The following is a 20443-nucleotide window of genomic DNA, read 5'->3' on the forward strand; positions in this document are numbered from 1 at the left end:
CATTAACAAAGCACTGCAGCCGCTACGGTAGCATCAAAGAGGGCCAAGTCCAAACTGCCATTGGCTGCTAGGCCAAGTGCCTAGCCACACATGCACACACACACACACACACACACACACAGCTATTGGGGTGGTGGACAAAGTGGATTGCTCTCAAAATTGAGTCAAGCAGAGCTTGTGCCACATTGACTGAACAGCAGAGGAGTATATAATGGATGCGTGACATATGACATGTTTTTGTCATCCAAATGCCCATGTGAGATGATTGCTGTATAATGTGTTGAACTAAGTCGTATCTCATTCATAGTGGCTCTGAACAGCTGTCTGTTTTCCATTGTTATGACTTGAATACTTTGTCTGGATGTCATTGAAATTTATTCCTTCTCATCAGCACAGCTATAATACAGACAACAATATCATGTGCAGATGAATTCTTAACGCTTTCATCGTTTGTCGTCTATTGTCTTTGCATATAGAAATGATTGTTTCTGTCTCATGCAAATAATGGCCTCAAGGAAATAATTCCTAATGTAAATCTGAGCCCAACAATGATATTTACGCACTGTGTCCACCTTAATGGCCTTTTTATGAAGCCTCAGTTTCAGGCATTTGACTTTGAAATGTTGTGCTTGGAAAGTATTTCCAAGCCATTCATGTGAAATGAGCAGAAAGAGATTTATCCCCTTTGCCTGCATGCCACTGGCCGTACTCGGCTTGTGCGAGTCTCATTTGTTGGACTCGTCAAGCTCGGGCTAGTTGAAGTTTGTCCAGGGCTGCTATCTGACTACTCTTGAGCCTGGTGCACCGGGGAGATTAGCCCTGTCCAAACCCTTAACCCCGTGTGTGTATGTGTGAGTATGTGTATGCGTGAGCACTACGTATGACTGCCCTGCCTTTAGCGCAATACAGCCTCCAGCTCTGTCAGCACTGTGTTTCTGCCTCAGTTCCCAGGATAGTAATGGCTGTGCAGCTTGTCATCTGGACACAGCCTGCAGAGTTGGCCATAGCGTAACTGACACATCCGGATGTATATGCACTCACAAACAAGCTCAAAAACAACTTTAACACCTACATAGTAGACACTTGCAGACAGACACACACTCACAGAAGTGGCACTAGTTGTTAATTAACTTAAGTGCTGCAACAATTAGGATTACAGTCATTTGAAGATCTGCGCTCAGGGAAAAATCTGTGATGAGTGTTAAATACGAGTTCAGCCTCCAATGTGGTGATGTTAGGATCCTTTTAGTCTTAAGCCTCTGAACCCACCCAGCCGGCGGTCAGCTGTCAGATTTTGTTGAGTCTTCTGTGTCTGACATTGCCTTTAGTCAGCGGTGGGCCCAGCACCACTGGCTCTCATCGGACCTCCTCACTGTTTTTCCAGTCTGATTCAGCGTGTTGAATTGGCGGTGGACACCCTCAATAAAAGAGAGCTTTTTGATTGGCTGTTCATCCTCAGCGAATCAGAGCATGAGAAGGGCAAGGAAATTTCATTTGTGTCCATATTGTATCAACTAACAAGCAAGCGAGAGCTAGTTCTGATAAACAAACCCCTCTTCTACCAGCAAAAGGCCTTCAGGCTGACAACACCAGATGCAACTTCTCATCAGACATATTCCTGATTCATACAATGAAACCATTTGAAGAGTTTCAGAGTGGTGTCAAAATGAAGGGCTTGCACACGTTTGTTTCTTTATCTTTCTGCCATACTGAGTCTTCTGGTTTACTTTTTTGACTTGTGTTCATGGACATCTTTCAGGTGACATGAGGCGGCACAAAGCCGTCTGATCGTCTTGGTCGGCACTTGTTCTTGGAAGTCGGCTTGGTGTGTCCCGGTCCTTAGAAACACCATGTCCTCTTTAGTTGATGAATCAAAACTGAGGAGACAGAACTAGAGGCCGTGTCTATCCGAAGGCATAAACAGCTCTACTGGTCTCCCCCTGTAGATTAATATTCCATATACCATTTACCAGAGTTGAATGTTCACCCAGGCTTTTCTACTGGAGCACCCAACAGTGCACAACTTCAGCGGGAGCTCGAGGCCTGCATCAGTCATATATGACAGAGAAAGATGGAGGATGAAGGAGGGGATAAGCCATGTTCTTACAGCAGATACCCCAGAGCTGCACGCTCCATGGGAACAGGCTGCAGAGCCTGGAGGAAACCCACAGCACAGCTTGACATCCGCAGACTCACACTTGTCACGCTTATATATGTGTGTGTGCACGTGTCTGCCTGAGAGAGTGCAGGATGTTTCATCATGCATGTGTTGGAGAGATGCATGACAGCACATTGTTGTGTGTATTTTTTTTTTTTTTTTTTTTATGTGAAATAGAGAGAGTGAATTGTTAAGTCAATCCTCGACTCTGGGTCGCTGTGTAGAATCTTAAAAGAGAATCGTTTTGTTCAGATGGGACCTAAGCTACAACAGGAGCAGACGGAGAGGTCTGCTGTTTGTGTGTTTACTGTTTGGCAAGCCCACGCACACTCTGAGCTCTGAATTTTATCTACTGGATATGTTGTTTGGTTCCACTCTTTAGTCGTTGAATTTGGTGTTTGTTCTCCTTGAATATAATTTAGGCCACTCTGTCGGGGTATTTTTGTCCTTCACTTAGGTCACTGTAAAGAGTGAGTTATGCTTAATATGCTCTGTGCCTCTGTGCAGGTCATTATAATGAGGCTCAGTGTCGTTATGTTTCCTGTGTGTTTCCTGCACGTGTGTGTGTGTGTGTGTTGGTGCACACTGATGCAGTCGTGTGCTGTTTGTAGACGGACATCAGAGTTCTGGCTCACCTCAGGCCCAGAGGGATTTCTGTCATTGCTCCAAATTCTGAGCCAATACCAACCTCTCTTACTCTTTATCTCTCTCATTTTCTCTGTCTCTCTTCTCTGTGTCTGTATCCCTATATTTTTTTTTACTCTTTGTCTCCATCTTTCCCCTACACACACACACACACACACACACAAACAAACAAACACACATACTCATTGAAACGCTTGAAAAATCGTATGTGCTTGTTCTCACAGGCACCAAGAGTTGGTGTGCAGGCTGCTGTTGCCTTTCTCTTTGTCTTTACCTCTCTTTCTCTCCTACAACTAGTTGTGCTGCTCCAGAAATAGCCTTGTCTCTCTACCCCACCCCCACTCCCTCTTCCTCGTATAAATGCAGACCATTAATAATAAATGTTAACACCACTACTTTCTATATTTGCATCAGTGTCATATATGAATCAAGATGGACACCAATTGGGGCAATGATAGTTTGTAAGCCAATACCACTTGCCTTTAGCAGCTATTGGGTCTCATGAGGAAGGAGTGGGTTTACGGGCAGATACTTGACGTTTAGTCATGCTATACTATTAAAGGGGAATACCACCAAATTTTAGCATTCAGATATGTTTCTCTTATGTCATGGAACAATACAGTTTTATTTTTAAAGAAGCTTGTCTTTGTGATGTATACATGTGCAGCTCTATTGACAATCACTTTGAAAAGGGGACAGACAGTAGCTACATGCTTGTGTGTATAACTGATCATTTGGGTAAAGCAAAACAAAACAAAACACTCCATTCAGTGAAAAAGTCTGCCGTTCGCTGTCATTACAGCTGCATTGTGTTGTACATCTTGGTAGCATCACAGTCTTGGCTTGATGCTTTCTAGCTTTGGCAGAGTTGTTCATGTACACAAATATTAAACCTGCACTATGCAATTTCATAACTAGTAACAGTCCTGAAACTAGTGTGTGCTTTGTGGTGACTCTTTGAGATGCATTGATATAAACCAATGCCAACTTACTCGGAATACCCACAGCACTTTTTTCAGCCCGGTTTCCGTCCTCCTGTTTTCCAAAATCCGTGCCGGACTCAATCTTCTCTCGCTGCTTTTCATAAGAAGCACTCTTCCCCTCCCATTCCTGAACTTTTGAATGGCGAGGTCCATGAAGCGAGTGAATGCAACAACCGAGGCAAGTGGCGGCACTGAGCCGAAAAGGCCACGTTGTGAGTCAGAAAGAAAACACGATAAGAAACATTACAAAGCGTGTCACAATCGGTTTAACTTAGCTATTAGCCTGCACACTCAGAGCTTAGCAAGGTTTGTGCTAGATTAGCCTTTGTGCTGCTCTGCCATATACTTTTGGAGGTGGAGAGAGGGGTGGCTTCGCAAAGAGTTTCCACACGAAGTAGTTGCTGCTCTTGATGCCCTCTAGTGGTCAGATAAAATCGCATAGTGCACGTTTAAGTTATGAACTGAACCGAGACCGTAAGAACAGCATAAGCGAATCCTTGATTTGAGTGGTATCCCCCTGTTATCTTGTTTCAGGAAAGATGTTTTCTCTTGTGTATGTATGTATGTATGTATGTATGTGTGTGTGTGTGTGTGTGTGTGTTTGTGTGTGTATGAGTGTGAGTATGACAGAATAAATGCACATGTGTGTCTCTGTCGTTCAAGGCCCTGCTAAAGACAGCAGAGGCCACACTGCTCTTTAACAACTCTTTCTCCTCCTTCCTCTTCCTCTGAAATGGACCTCTTACAGACGGAGGTAACTCCACATAGACTGCCCTCTTCCACCTTTACCTCCAGGCATGCTCTGTCAATCTGTCCACTCTGTGTTTAGTGGATTTTTTACCCTACTAGTGGGATGCTATGTTACCTGTAACAATCACTGAGTGTGTAGTGTGCATGTGATTAAATCACACTTTTCATGCAATGCTGTAAATATACACATGCTAACAGAAGATGTCAGTGTTATACAGTAGTATGTATTTGAGTGAAAGAAACCTAGACAATGTCACTTTGTGTTAAATGATTAATACAGTTACGTTGTGTTACTTACAGATAGTTAATCAGTAGTGTGTGTGTCTGTGCTGCAGTCTCTCTTGATGTTTAGCCTCTCTCTGTGTGTTGATCCCACACTGTGAGTACAGCCACTGTTGTATTTGTTGGGTACACGAACTGATGTCAACTGTCCTTCACCGCTACCCTCCTTTGCCTGTATGGCTTCATGTGTATGCAGCATTTGCATGACTGTTGTGTATTGTGATAGCCAGTCTCTCTCTATAGTGTTCTCTACTGTGAGTACTGTGTGTCTGTGTCTGTGTACCTGTGTGTTTGAGTCCGTCTCGGTCGGTGGCTCTCAAATTCACACAGGTACACACACACACTGACCCAGGAGCCTGTCATTGTCAGGATCCACCCCGTGGATTCCATGGGTCAATTGTAAAAGATTTTTGATGTTTTTTAGGTTTTAAGTGAGATGTATTATTTTAACACACGCCTTATCCCTTTTCTGCCGTGGGTCACCTGGGTGAGCAGAAGATCGCCCAGGAGAGGGAGAAGTTTGCAGATGAGGACAGTATCTTCTACACACTGGGGGAATGTGGCCTCATCTCCTTCTCTGACTACATCTTCCTCACCACTGTCCTCTCCAGTAAGTACAAAGTTGAAACCATTGTCCAGCACCCTAGCTTTAACAAAACTCCCCGATTTCCTTGGATTTCTGGTGGTACCGAATGGAGAGAATTTTTGGGTTCCAATTTCCAACTCTGCCCTCCTTGCAGAATGCGGTTCCCCAGGGAAAGAATGAAGATGGAAAAACTAGTGATTAGTGAAATACGTAGCTTTCTTGCTGCACTGGATGCTGACTTATTTTCAGTCAAACAAGGTTTAACAGCACTGTACAAGTGTTTGTATGAAAATGAACAATGATGATATTTTAGGTCAATATAGTTAGGATTCTACTGTGGCTGTGGGTGTGGCATATTGTATTATTTTCAGCCTTTATGGTTAAAATAATGGAACATGCGGCATTTTTCATTATCATGATGAGTCCTCGCTTTCTTGGATTTGACTATTAACTAAGTAAAATAATGTAAATTGTTTTGGAAAATGGGTGAACTATGTCTTTAAGACCTCCTATGCCTGAAATCACACATACTCTCATTGACCGGGGGTTCACTCCAAAGAGGAGTTCTGCTGGCTCTTCCTTCCTCTCTTTTTGACTCTCTTTTCTTTGCTAGCCAAGAGGGAGAGAACTGCCCACTTCTTTTTAAAAAATGGAGTTGTCCAATATAATAGTGTTAGCCAGGTAAGAAAGCCTCTCCTGCCTGTTCAATACAATCTCCAGTGCTGTCAGTTGTTACAGAGTTAATAATGTTTGTCTCTCAAGTTGCCTCCTGCCTCAGAGTTTTGTTTCACTGAATCAGTTTGTTTCAGCTGGATCTGGTGTTGGTGGTTATAAGAAGTAGATTGCGCTCTAATGTTGTCTCTCTGGATGTCAGCGTGCCAGGGTAATGAAAATATAGCTCTGACTTTCTCCTCCAGCGGCTGGTAAACGTTTATTCCCAGCTTAGCTTGACTGTTCATTATAATCCATTCATATAGAAACAGCGTTGAAGTTTTCAAGGGTAAGTCATTTATAAGCAGAGAGGACAGGACGCCTTATGGTTGGTCTCAGTCCGTTTAACACAGGCACTAAAATAGTACAAAGGATGCCACATATTGGCTTGACATGCAGACACACACATGCACACACTTGCACACACATACACAGACACACACAGCGCCCCGATCATCCCGACAGTGTTGTATATTTACAGTCTGAATCCTGTGTGTGCGATTAGACAATATGAAACTTTTAATATTTCCTGTGGGGAAATTGGTTTGTTGCAGCAGCGCATGGTAATAAGATTCAGTGAAGGAAAACTGAATACAAACAAGAATATAACCAACATGCTTCATATACATATATGCAGCTGACTACCCAAGAACTTTTTGAGTGGTTTGTTTGATTGAAGTATATGGGGAAAAATATGGATTATAGGTTTATTGGGATGTGTATGATAATTGTAAAACTTAATGAGGTGCAGAAAGAGTGATTGTATCATGTGAAAATACAACCAAAAACACAGAGTACATGGTACATGTACATATGAATGTAAATACATGATATTTAACCCTGTAAAGCTTGAACTATGAAAATTCAGAAAATTCCAGTTTTTTGAAATTGAACCCTTTATTTAGTCCTATAACAAAATGTAAAAAAAAAAAAAAAAAAAAAAAAAATTCAAAAAATATGTCTTTATACGATTTTTCTGTTGTATCATATATGATAGTACTTGAAGTGCCAATGGTATGGTCCAGGGTGAACAGGGGAAGTGTCTAAAGGCATACAACAGTATTTTGGTCAAGTATTGATTAAACTGAAATGGAATGTGTTATTTGATAACGTGTATCATATATGATACAAATGGCTTTATGGGGTTAATTGAAATATATAAAAGTTGTATTATATTGGAATGCATGCAATATGAAATGTCTGGATATGTTTTAAAAATGTTAGCACATATGCAATGTATTCTAATGAGAAGGATACAGCAAAATTAAGAAATTAGTGATTTTTATTGCACCTATACCAGCTTCTGACGGTACTGTGTATGTGGAAAAATGACACAAAACACAGCATCATAGTCTATCCTCAGTTTCACTATTACTGTCAGAAAATTGAGAGAGGTTGCAGACGTACAGAGGAAAATGTTATATGCAGAGATTGTATGAATTGGAAAAACAGTGAGGCAAATGTCACATTCCAGAATAGTTTGTATGCACAGCGCAGGCGTCTTGCTTCAGCACACTGGCTTGGCTGAGACCAGGGCTGTTGGATAGGATAGGAAACATTGTACAGTTTAATGACTGTTTTCACAAAAGAGCACCTAAACGACTTGAAGTTGCATCTTTGGGGTGATGAGGCGGAGGCTGAAGATGCTCTGTAGCCTCATCAGTTCACCCTCAAGTGAGCTGATGCAACAGTAGTGACTGAGCCAGTATTGAACTCCATAGCTGTTGCATGGGTCGATCCAGTGTGTCCTGTTGTTTTCATGCTGTGTTGCATTATGTGTTTCTTTGTGTTTGTGTGTGTGTGTGTGTGTGTTTGTGTGTCTCTCCTGTGCTCTCCAGCTCCCCAGAGGAACTTTGAGATTGCTTTCAAGATGTTTGATCTGAACGGTGATGGAGAGGTGGACCTGGAGGAGTTTGAGCAGGTTAGAGTATGATCAGCAACACAGCTCACATACAGTAGTCACAGCACATGCACACACACACACACACACACACACACACACACACACACACGCACATGAACATTCAGGGACACAAATACAAACCCAGTAGATTGGAGTAAATCTCTGCATATTGTGCCAGATTGCATTATAAAAACCCATAACGCAGACATGTAATAACTGTAGACTCTATGCCAGTGTGCGCTGCTCTGACTTTGTCTCGGAGGAAACAGATAAATGCTATCATATTGCAGTCTCTATCTATATCTATACCACTGGATCTGATAGACTTTATAATGCACAGTGTCACGTCTGCTCCTTTTGTCATTCTAAGTCGCTTAAGTTGGTCCTCATTAGCCATGAGAATGCCTTTCATGTGAAATTCCACCTTTGTGATTGGATTTTTTTTTTTTTTTGGAAAGGGGGATGCTACTGAGTAATTGCCTGGATTTTAAATCCAGTTCATCTTATCTGTGTGAACTGTATATTATAAAAACCCACCTCTTTTGGTTGTCCGCTTGATTTGTATGCTTTCTAGCCTGTGCTTAGCTCCCTGATGAAACCAGCTCTTTTGATAAACAGTTGCTGTGGTAATTGTGATTTATTGATTGACTGCTGAAAGTCATCAGTCGCAGTTGACACGACCCCCTCACCCACTCACCTCCAGGTCCAGAGTATAATCCGTTCCCAGACCAGTATGGGCATGCGGCACCGTGACCGCTCCACCACAGGCAACACGCTGAAGACGGCTGGCTGCAGCTCGGCTCTCACCACATACTTCTTCGGCGCTGACCTGAAGGGCAAGCTCACCATCGGCAGCTTCTTGGAGTTTCAGAGGAAACTGCAGCATGACGTGCTCAAACTAGAGGTGATGGAGGGGCAGAGAGAATTTGCAGAATAAGAGTATATCACCCTGTAATTATTATTCTACTACTGTTTAAGTGTGCCACTGTGTATTGTAATTAAACTTAATCTGAATGTTGCCGCTTCGCTGTAAATTTTAGTTTCCCCTGCACCTTTCCAGGGACCACAGATGAAAATGAGCAGCTTTTAAATGTAAAATCCTTGTTAAATAAACACATAAACCAATAAATAAAGAGTGAATGCCATGGGAAAAGCAAGCATGGAGTGACAGGTGAGTGTCAGACGTGAGATAAAAAAGAAAAAGGAAAGCCGGGGGAAGACACGTAAGGTATGCTGGGATTGTCATCAGCACTGGTGAATGTCACTCTCTCATGGCTGTGAGAGTTGAGCATGAAAAGCCAACCTCTTGTTTCTTTCTTCTTGGTGCAGCACCTGAGCCCCTCGGCCTTCTCCCCTGCCTCCACAGTAACAGCTACTGCTTGTTGTTTTTGAGCATATGGTTCTTCTATTAATTAGTGTGGATACTGTCTGGCTGACGCACCAAACTGCAAATGGGTGCTGTCATATGCAGCTCTAAGAATAGGACTTGGAGTCTGAGCATCTGCCAGAAACAAAATCAGTATCTGTCAGTTCTTACTGATACTATAACGCTCAGGGAGTGGAATCATAACACCAGAGATAAGGACGACACTGTTTTAACGTGGATAATCCCCTTTCTTAAGCCTCCCCTTCTCTCTCTCCCTCTCTTATTCTCTCTCTCTGTCCCTCCCTCCCTCCTTTTCTCTCTAATTGCTGAAGCTGCAGCTCACCTAGGGCCATATTTCACCAGCTGTGTTCATCTTTTGACAGCAGGGCTACCTCCATCCCTCACTTGGTTTCTCCCTCCCTCTTGTAGCTCTCCTCATACTCGTAGTCGGTGAATTCCCTTGCAGAGGCATGTTCTTAGTGTGAAATTGGAATCTGGTTCCAGAGTGCTGAAATGTAGACCCTCTAAATGCACCTCAAAGCGAAGTTTTAATGGCTTTAACCTTTACCTCATGAAAAGCAGATCGCCCATGTGTGCATAAAAGGCCAGGTCACCCCTGAAATGGTTGCGTGCTGCATTTCAAAACAGCACTCAAAACATTCTCTCCGAGCTTATTTTGGTTTAGTCATGAGCTGCCTCACAGAAGTGTGTGGAATTAGCATTTTGAGAGGTCGGCATGTTGGGGGCGGGGGGGTTGGAAGTGGATAGGGGGGGAGCCCTATGGCTGTCAAGCAGCCTCAGATGTAAATCAGCTGGATTGACCTGACACAGCCAAGGCCCACTGTTGCTAAGCCATGCTCCAGTGGAACATTGTAAAAATGCAGAATTAATGTCACCCACACCAGCTCCAAGCATGATTCAACTTGAAGCCCTGACACCAGTATTTACGGTTTCCCATCTCCCCTTGGCTCCCCCTCGCATTAATTCCTTTATCCCTCTGCACAGCACTCAATCTTTATCTTGTCTGTCTCTCTTCCCCATCCAGTTTGAGAGGAATGACCCTGTGGACGGCAGAATTTCCGAGAGACAGTTTGGTGGCATGCTGCTGGCCTACAGTGGGGTCCAGTCTCGCAAACTCAAACAGATGCAGAGAGGCTTGAAGAAGATGTTTAAGGATGCACAGGTATACCAACCTGTGTGTTTTTTTGTTGTGTGAATGCATGTGTGTGTGTGTATCATCGAGTTAAGTCATTGGTATTCAGTGGTAATGATGTAGTATGGAGTGTTTTGAGCAGTGAAGTGTGGATGCGCAGGGATGCGTAAGAGGTAGTGCGTGCCTGAAGGGAAAGGAGATTGTTTTGGGATGTCGTGTATGTGTGTGTGTGTGTGTGTGTGTGTGTGTGAGAGAGAGAGAGAGAGTGTGTGTGAGAGAGATAGATACAGGATGAAAGGTAATACATCACTGAGGGGACAGCCCAGTCAGAGCCCTCCTCTATCTACCTGTCCAACACTCACTCTCCTTCCCTCTTTTCTCCACCTTCCTTCCTCCATCTCTGTTTCGAGTGTATACCGAGCTCCTCAGGAAGCTCCGGGAGAAAGATTCCTATCTTTCTCTGTCTGTGTTCCCAACAGCCTCGCACCCTCCCTTCATCTCTAACCTCATCTGTTTTCCTCAGGCTTCGTCCTCTTATCTGTTGGCTCTTCCATCTATCAGCGTCTCCTTATGGAGTTCCAGTCAGTTCAGATGAAGTGTCGGCATGACACGGCATGAAACAGCTGCAAGGATTCGAACAAAAAAAAAAACCATCTCGACCTTCCCTCACCTGTCTCTCTCTCTCTTCTAATAGTTCCTCCACTCTGTCACCACATATTGCTACAATACATTACAGTAGGCAAGTAAAATGGCTCCACTGGGACAGCCCTGGAGTGGGGGGGGGGCCTAATATGTAGAGAGGTGGCAGTCAAAATGAGTATACGAGTATCCCCCTGGTATCCCCTCCCTATCTCCATCGCTCTTCGCATGAGGGACTCTGGCTCCATGCCGGCTCTGCTTCCCGCCTCAGTATAATGATCCCCATCAGTTAATTGGCTGTATTCATGTCACACCTATACTTATCCCAGCAGCAAAATATATCCCTCTTGTTTTTTTTTATTTTTTTTTATTTTGTAAGATAGCATACACATGGTGGTGCGTGTTGATTTGCATAAATGTAACACAGATGTCAGACTGAGTTATGATAAGGCTGCGTCGATGGTTAAATGAAATGATTAGTAGAGAGAAGAAGACAGAGGGCAAAAGAAACTACCATTCCTCCCAGGCACAGGAATAAGCCGGGCCCGGCTCCTGCCATAGCTCGGTCCCTTTGAGGAATTAGAGTTGCAGTGAGCATCCCTTTCTCTCTTGCTATCTCGCTCTCTCTCTCTCACTCACTCTTGCTCTCTCATCTCCCATCTCTCCGTTTACCACAGTCAGTGTTGGCATTACCTGCAACGCAAATGAGCAAGGTGTTCTTTACTGCATGGGACCAGCTGCTCGCTCTTTTTGCGAATGAGCTCATCAGCACTGTGGCAGCTGTTTGAGTGTGCATCCTTTCATATTTGTTTATGTGTGTGTGTGAAGTGTCTTAAACAGACTGCTCCCCTGACCATTCATGTCGTACTGTTCATCCATGTGTGTCGAGTGTTTCTGCCCACTTCCTCCTTTCTTTCTGTCACACTGTTGAGCCGCTCCCTGGAACTGCACAGCTGTGTTTAGGATATTTGGCTGATTCCTCAACAGATAGAAGTGCGACACTGCAAATATCTTAGGGATGGCGAAAATGGAGAATTTTCTTGGTCGACCACCGGGCCTCATTAATCGGTTTATTTCAGTTAACCAAGAATATTATTTGACTGTCTGTAAAGTTTACAGACAGTCAAGAATGCGACCGTGTCCGTTCTGTACCACGGATGTCCCCTCAACAGGCCCAAAACCAATTCAGACATAAGATAATATGGAACACCATTCATTCCGAAGTCAAATATTGTACATAGCCTACATGATATCCTACTAACATTATGTAATTTATGCATGTTGATTACCGTGATGTAGAAGAAATCTCTCTCTCCTCTTGAAAAATATTGTCTCCAGATTCCTCGATGAGTCTGCTTGGTGGTTTTATGACTCTTGCAGACTTGCATGACATACTTTGTTCAAAACTATACGTGATCACCATAAGCTTGGCTCGCTTCTCCGGTCTGTCTCTACCGAGCTGTGTTCTGAGTGTGATGACGTAATCCAAGCCTGGCAGAGCGTCCTGTCGCCATGTTTACCGTATTAAACTGTATGTAGGTTCATGAGCAACTTCTTAGCTTTCAGGAACAGTTGGAATTGTTTCGATAGAGCAAACTTTACGGAAGTTACAGTATTTACAATATGACATGCGCATTTGTGTCGGCGACGACACGTTCGGCCTTAAAATTAACCGACAAGATTATTCGGTTAAAATTCAAACGGGCAACAACCGGTCAAACGGCCACCGGTTAGACATTTAGTCTCCTTCAGTGTTAAATTCCTGTGTTTTTTTCTTAAAACAAGCAAAAAAAAAAAAAAAAAAAGTCTGGGATGGAATGATATAATCCCACTTGCTTCCAATGATAATCAGTTGGTGTCCAGAATTTTCTTGAATTACAGGTAATTGCCTTGATTCTAGTGGACTGATCTTCTTTATTCTTCCTTGTTTCAACATATTTATACTTCCATCATACTACTACTACTGTTCCCAGAAACATTTCGGGAAAGAAGTGAAACTACATTGGAAACAAGTGTGATTAGCTTTTCCCACTTGCAGATTTTTACACCTCTGTGAGATAAAGAAGATTTTTCACACTGAAAATGAGACAAAACAAATTGAAGATGGAGATTTTTGTCGTGTGTAGTGGCTCAGATAAAGCTGCAGAAATGATTTGCTGCTGTTTTTCTCTCCTTATCTTTTTCCTCCGTTTTTAGGGCATCACATTTGTGGAGGTGGAGAATTTCTTCACTTTCCTCAAGAACGTGAATGATGTGGACACAGCCCTGAGTTTCTACCACATGGCTGGAGCTTCCATAGATAAAGGTATAGTGCTCATCCTCCTGCTTGCTCTCTCTTTTCTCACCCTTAAGGCTTTTTGTGTTTTCACTCTCACCCTCAACTTTGCTGTTTGTACCCCCATACACACACACACACACACACACTCCACAACTATGCCTCCTAGTGCTGTTAACACTCAGCCAGCCAGATCCCCTCCCTGCATCTCATTTCTCCTGGCTTTGCTCCAAATTCGAGCTGGGCTTTTCTCCCCTCTGTTCCTCCACCCATTTGTCATCTGTTCGTCCATCCATTTATCTACCGCTATGCCTTCGCAGAATATAGGCCCTAAACCCAAAGACCATGGAGATATATACCTGACAAATTGCTTCCCACTTGACAGTACGGGTTCCTGACTGACACATGCCAACATCTTCATTAGTGGAGGAGACCAGCTAGGGGTAGAAAAACTGAGCAGTAATCACATGGGTGCTGGTTCAGTCCTGAGCACCACAGGGATGTAATCAAGCTGCGAGCTGGTGACAACAGGATCCATTGACACTACCAAAGTGCAAGAGAGCCTCACTGTGTCTGACCCTGCACACTGATGGCCGTTTCACACCGGACCCACAACGGTGCAGACATGCAAGGGGAATGGATTTGTGCAGCCCTGGGTCCAACCACAAGTCAGACTGTAAATGCAGTTGGTATATGGTTCAGATGACACAGGAGAGGGTGGATGAGATGCAGTTACAGGCTACAAAAATGTTAACCTGGCACATTGTCCATATCACCAAACACAGCTTGGGCTGTTGGGTTGCAGCAGGGTGGCAGCAACGGGTATTTTTTTCCAAAATGGCTAGCACGTGATTGGATCGGCCATCTGTGCATCATTAGCCAACTCGTCCATTCAGATAAATGAATCATATGATGTAGTAGGACAGCAGTGAAGCTAAACTAACGGCAGCAACTGTGATGGTGAAAGTGAGTCACCATATTGCTACCTTGTTAGCTTGTTGGTATACGATTCTTGGCATTTTTGTGAAGAAAATGTTTGTTGATGTCGGGTTGTTTCTGTTTTCCAGTACAGAAAACTAGTACAGCTTGTCGCTGTTGTCATCCACGCCTGAATTTCGTCAAAGGACGCTGTGGTTTCCAATAACATTTCATCACAAACCACGACTCAATGAAAATGAACTCAGAATATCAGCTGGCTGTGCTAGGTTACAGAAATCTCCAACACTGTGCACAAATATCAGGCTTTCTCACATTTATTGAAGTAATGATTTTTATCTACACACCATTTATTGTAACATTAAGGACACAAAATCACAGACTGATAGAAGAAAAATGTTGCATCCCAATAACATTTAGACAGGAAGAGTTTTCACATAAGGTTACAGATGGGTAGGCTATAGTCTGTTTTCAAATCTGCCAGCCATTAAATATTTATATAACCTCCGACTCATGAAGTAATCCTGTTGAATGTTTTCTAAAAATATTTTAAACTTTTATATTACCCATAGGTATTTCTTTTTTTATTCAACAAATAGCTGCACTGTGGCTGAACCTGCACTCATTTCTGTAGTAGTAGTGTAGGGAGTGTGTGTGCATGTATGTGTGTGTATGTGTAAGACTGACATTCAGATAGACAGTTGCAATTGCCAAGCATAACATCCACCAATAAATCTAGTCTCACTGCCGCTACTTCATTTTCCATCTGAATTAAATGTGAATCAAAATTTTCACGTTTTAACAATAAGAGCTAATTAAAATATGAGGGAGCCACACAAACCTGGAGTCTTCATAAACTGGGAAGTGTTTTATGAGCCATCTTTCCGTCATTGATTACGGTGATTCAGCTCCTCAATAGGACTCCAGATGTTTTCTGTCAGCGGATCCATTAGTCGTGATTCAGTGGTGGCACAGCTGCTGTTTTTAGGAGCGATGGATGCGGCACCCTGAGGTGCTTGTTGTCAGCTTATAGTTTCAGGAACATGTCTGCTCATGGTCTGCCTGTGTTTCCTTGTTATGCATTTACAGTACAATACATATCATCATACATGGGTTATAATGCGATCTGTATCACAGATAATTGCAATTCTCTACAGACTTTACTGAAAATGTATTAATAGAGCTTAAATTACAACTTACTGCATAACAGCTGGGTAGATAAATGATACAGCATATATGATTAAATAGGGCCACAAACAGAGTAAAAATGTAATTCAGTCTATTAACATAATTAACACATTGCACTTAACACAGTGCATGAATGCTACAGATTGATCGAAGGGCTGGAGAATCGATCGAGTATTGAGTAAAAAATAATGACACTCAGAGTTGTATCTTATTTCACAGCTCGACTGTTTTGCTAGGTTTGTGAATCCTTTGCCGTGCCGTACTATCAGTGAGTATGGAGAGAGTGTGTGTGTGTGTGTGTGTGTGTGTGAGTGTGAGAGAGAGAGAGAGAGAGAGAGAGAGAGAGAGAGAGAGAAAGGGGGGGTCTGGCATGCATCTGTAAATGATTCCTGTCCTCCCCATTGTCCGTGCATTGACAATGCAGTCCTTCACTTTCATTGTTTCTCTTTGACATCTTCCTTTTTGTTTTTTTGTTTTTTCCTGCCTTTTCATTGCTTCTCCAGCTTGCTTTTACATTTTTTAAATTCGTACCCCTTTTGTCCAGTTTATCAGAAGCCAGTCAGTTACCCATCAGTGCACATTGCCTTCTCAGGCTCAAAAAGAAGGCCACTAATGAGATTCACTGTGTGGTGGTGCGATGCTCTGTGTTTTCTCTCTCTCTATCCATTTTGTAGCACTGTTTTTACGGACTTTATTCTTTTCATCATGGGCTTCTCCCATCTCTCACTTCTGTCTCCGCCTTCCTTCCTCCTCTCCTGTGCCTTTGAAGTCTGATAATCAATAAAACCGGTCGAGACTTAAGAGGTTTTTATCATTTTATCATCTCTTTATTTTTCCCGTTATGACCCTGGGGCTCTCTTTCTTCTTTTCCTCTCTGTCTCCATTTCTCTCCTCCCGCTCTGCACACCCCCCTCGACCGTCTCCTTCTCATTCCTCTCAGCCTTTCTCATTCTCAGTTAGATATCTCAGAGCTGTCTGCGTTTCTGCTCTCCTCCTCCTCATCTTTCCTCCTCCTCCACTCACAGCCGCTTTCTCCTCTCTCTTTCTCGCATCTATCAGATGGTCTCCCTTGTGAACACGAGCTCTGTCTGCTATTGATCCAAAGCAACTTGGCTCGCACACAATGTCCTCCAAATGGGCCATTTATGAGCTGGCTCGTGTTCATGTGAGCCTGTGTCCACTCACACCTTTATTACTCCTTAGCGCAAATGGTAAATCTCTCTCTCTCGTTCTCTCTCTCTCTCTTTCCCTCTCCAACTAGCCACCATGAAGCAGGTAGCCCGCACTGTGGCCAAGGTGGAGCTGTCAGACCACGTGTGTGATGTGGTTTTCGCTCTGTTCGACTGTGATGGTAAGTAGCTGACAGACTTTTACTTCCATTTTCATTGACACAGACTGTCATAGCTCCACTGCAAATATTTATTCATGTAAAGCAAAGTATTTCCCCCCTCCATTGACAGGCGGAAATCATTGCTAAAAGAGAAATCATCTCTCCTCGTCTCCTCCTCTTACCCACTCCTCCTCCACTATTTCATCACCCCCCCACCCACCCCATCTCCCTCCATCCTGTCTCTCTATCTTCCTTAGGGAACGGTGAGCTTAGTAATAAGGAGTTCATAGCCATTATGAAGCAGCGGCTGATGCGTGGGCTGGAGAAACCAAAGGACATGGGCTTCACTCGGCTGGTGCGAGCCATGTGGAAGTGTGCCCAGGATACTGCCTGGGACTTTGCCACACCCAAGACGCAGTAGATAGTGGACGGATGTGTGTGGGGTGCGGGAGAAAGACTGTGCGACAAAGCAACAACACAAGCAATGTCAAAAGTGTCCTCCTCCAGAAGGTCTCAAGGATTTAAATAAACAATTAATGCAAAGAACTCAATAAGACTGCGGCGCCGAGACGCACCATCCGTCATTCACGCATGTCAGTGTGGCTAGAGCTTTCGATATAGTGACTGAAGCATGCTGACACAGCACAGTGTGTCCTGAGATGCTTTCCCAATGCGTTTCCTGGTCCAAGGCATCATTGGTATTTGGACTTTGTAAACTTGTACATTTATTTTTGCCACATCCTATGGAGGAATGCAGTGCCAACAGCAGGCCACCACGCAACCAGCAGTGAGCCTGTCCCAAACTAAGTACAGCACTTCGGTAGATGAAGCCTAGTTGAGGTGATTTATTCTTTGACTGCAAACGGCAAGAGAAAAAACTCAATCAAATTTGACCTTCAGCTGTATAAATGCTGCAGTATGTTACCTCCGTATTTGGTATGGATTGGATAGGACGGTAACTATTTCTGTGGTGGGGCAGAGTGATGGCCGCTGGTAATCTTGTTAGCACCTCATTATTCCTTACTCTTGTTCAGTCTGCTCGCTCTAGCTGAATCTTTAGTCCTATTATCTTGGACCATAAGGGATCAACGAAGCCTGCCTTGCACTACAATTTACTCTTCAAAGTGTGTATACTCAGTTGTCATTCCTGCTCACTGAATGACTTTATGTAAGATGGATATCAAAAGAATTACTCTATTAAAGGTGTTTTATTAACAAACAAATCCTCTCTGACTGGCATTTTTTAATTCTTGCCTTTGTGCTTTGCTTGTAAGACATCATTTCCCTGCCATGTTCTCATTACCAAACTTTGAAGCACCGTGGGGAATTATTGAAACTAATCTTTGGGGCACTGAGGAAGTCATTTGTCATTATATGTAATGAACCAGAGTGTGAAATGTTTGGCCAAAGTGCATCGCTGATTGTATGCATTGTGTAAGTGTGTGCAAGAGGAAGAAAAAGATGGTAATTTGTGGGAAGTAGTAGTCAGCCTTTTTCTTTAATTGAAATGGACAGGATTGGCAGTCCTCAGCCTCCGTTGCCCATTAAAAGATTGTCCTGCAGCCCTGCCTACACACACACACACACACACACCACTGCAGTGCCCTTAAACAAGCTTGTTCGCTCTATTGCACACACACACACACACACACACACACACACACACACACACACACAGTGCAACAGACATACGGAAGTGGTACTCAGGAGTGATTGCCAGGGAGGAGATTAGGCTGAAGTGTCTCATCAGTATTCCTTATTCGTGTTCTTCCCAGAGCTTAAGTCAGGCTTTCAAATCTGAGAAGATACAACCTCAAGTGTTGTCTAAAAGCATGTATCCCTAGAACACCACAGTCTCCTCAGCGTTACGGCACATTAGTTACTTCTGCAATCAAAACTTGCTAACCTGATCATGGCTCCTGTATGTGGCCCACAGAGCCAGGAGTGGGCTCCCAGCCTCCAGAAAGCTGCTGAACAACACTGGATTGAATGGCACCAAGTCTCTCGCAACAGTGGTTCCATCTGTGCTGCAGACTGCCTAGTAACTGTTCTGGCTGTACTGAACACCCTGCTCAACAGCTCAGCCGTGTAAACCTCGAGCGAGCAAGCTGTGTCATATTTTTCTGCTTGGTGTGCGCTGAGGCCAATGCTCCATGGGTAAATGTTTCTAGACTTCTGAAGGAGGCTAAATTTAGACTGTGATTGAATGCCTTCGTCTTAAGTCGACGGTTCTTATTTACGTGCGGGCTCAGAAATGCACACAATCCCTCAATCTGTATACATACGCAATGTAAGAACAGCGCGTGTTTTCCTTCGAGTGTGAATTAGTACCAAGCTGTTTCTGCTGATGAATGCAAAGTGTATATGTGTGTTTGTGTGTGTGCAATCAGGTCATATTTCATGTGCCTTCTGTCATACCCAAGAGTTACGGCGCAGTAACAAACACAAATGCTCTACCATAGGGGCTCAGTTTGCACTCGGCATTCATCGAGGGTTAAAAAGCCGGTGATGAAGCCAAGCTCTGCTGATCATGAAACATTTGAAATCTATTCCCAAACTGAGTCCTTAGATAACCAGTGTAGGAATGCTACGATTGGGAGTAATTTGATTTTAGCACCAGTTGAAGATCCTAGCTGTTTATTTATTAATTTAAACCTTTATTTTACCAGGCAAAAATTGCTTAAGATAAAAAATCTCTTTTACGAGCAAGGCCTGGCCAAGAAGGCGAATCTGACGAGAAGAGAGAAAAAAAAAACATTCTGTGCAAGCTGAAGGTAGCAGATTTGATTTGGGTTTTAGATTAAGGTCTGTCTCCAGGGAGGTAACCCTTTTTAGACCTCAGTACAATTTGATACCATAAGTCAACCAATTTTAAATTTGGATTAGTATTACCAGCATTGCATTGGACTGATTCATACTCCTAGTCCAAGGGCGTATTCTCTGTAATCACAAATGATTTGCCCATGTCTACAAGTATCAGACATGGAGTGCCATGAGGTCAATTTTATTTTCCATCTAATTCTCACTTGGCCACATTAATCCGTAAACACATTTCGTGTCAGTGCTACGTTGATGACACTGGGCTCTATCTGTCTCTGAAACTTGATCCTTTCATGCACTAAACAACTGCCTCTGGGATATTAACTGCAGTAATTTATTTATTTATTTATTTATTTTATTTAGTCATCTCACTTCCACCTCTACAAGCATGATGCAGTGCAAGCTAGGTAGTCTTGATTTGGAGCAAGTCATCAATAATATCTTCTTATAGGCTTGTAAATCTACAAGTCTATAAAATCTACAAGTGTAACTCTGAGCAGTCTCCTGTATCTGTTGGTAAGTAGTCATTTGCTTGAAAAGAGACCTTTTCTATGATGCTGTATGCTGAGCTGTAAACCCACTCAGATTTCTATCATAGACTGTTGCTGTTTAATACAATCTCACAGGACAGATTATGGTATGCCCATTTCTTGTTTTTTCCTGTGCTGAACTAAGGCAGTGATAGTAGCAGTTCCTCTCTCTGTGACGGAGGAGTGAG

General features: G+C 43.2%; 1 protein-coding gene across 4 annotated transcripts in view; it reads left to right on the forward strand.

Annotated features, from left to right (window-relative positions):
- The window catches only part of micu1 (mitochondrial calcium uptake 1), a 42286-nt gene extending 24158 nt beyond the window's left edge, over positions 1 to 18128 (forward strand). For 3 of the 4 annotated variants that reach the window (XM_030070036.1, XM_030070039.1, XM_030070038.1), the window contains 8 exons: positions 4535 to 4540; positions 5314 to 5428; positions 7954 to 8036; positions 8722 to 8922; positions 10430 to 10567; positions 13373 to 13481; positions 16837 to 16926; positions 17163 to 18128. In XM_030070036.1, coding sequence (XP_029925896.1) covers positions 4535 to 4540; positions 5314 to 5428; positions 7954 to 8036; positions 8722 to 8922; positions 10430 to 10567; positions 13373 to 13481; positions 16837 to 16926; positions 17163 to 17326 — 906 coding nt within the window. In that variant the 3' untranslated portion in view covers positions 17327 to 18128. The remainder of the gene's footprint in view (positions 1 to 4534; positions 4541 to 5313; positions 5429 to 7953; positions 8037 to 8721; positions 8923 to 10429; positions 10568 to 13372; positions 13482 to 16836; positions 16927 to 17162) is intronic. The other variant, XM_030070040.1, reaches the window with a different exon arrangement.
- The last annotated feature ends 2315 nt before the right edge of the window (positions 18129 to 20443 follow it).

Source organism: Myripristis murdjan, chromosome 15 (genome assembly GCF_902150065.1).
Source record: "Myripristis murdjan chromosome 15, fMyrMur1.1, whole genome shotgun sequence".
NCBI lineage: Eukaryota > Metazoa > Chordata > Actinopteri > Holocentriformes > Holocentridae > Myripristis > Myripristis murdjan.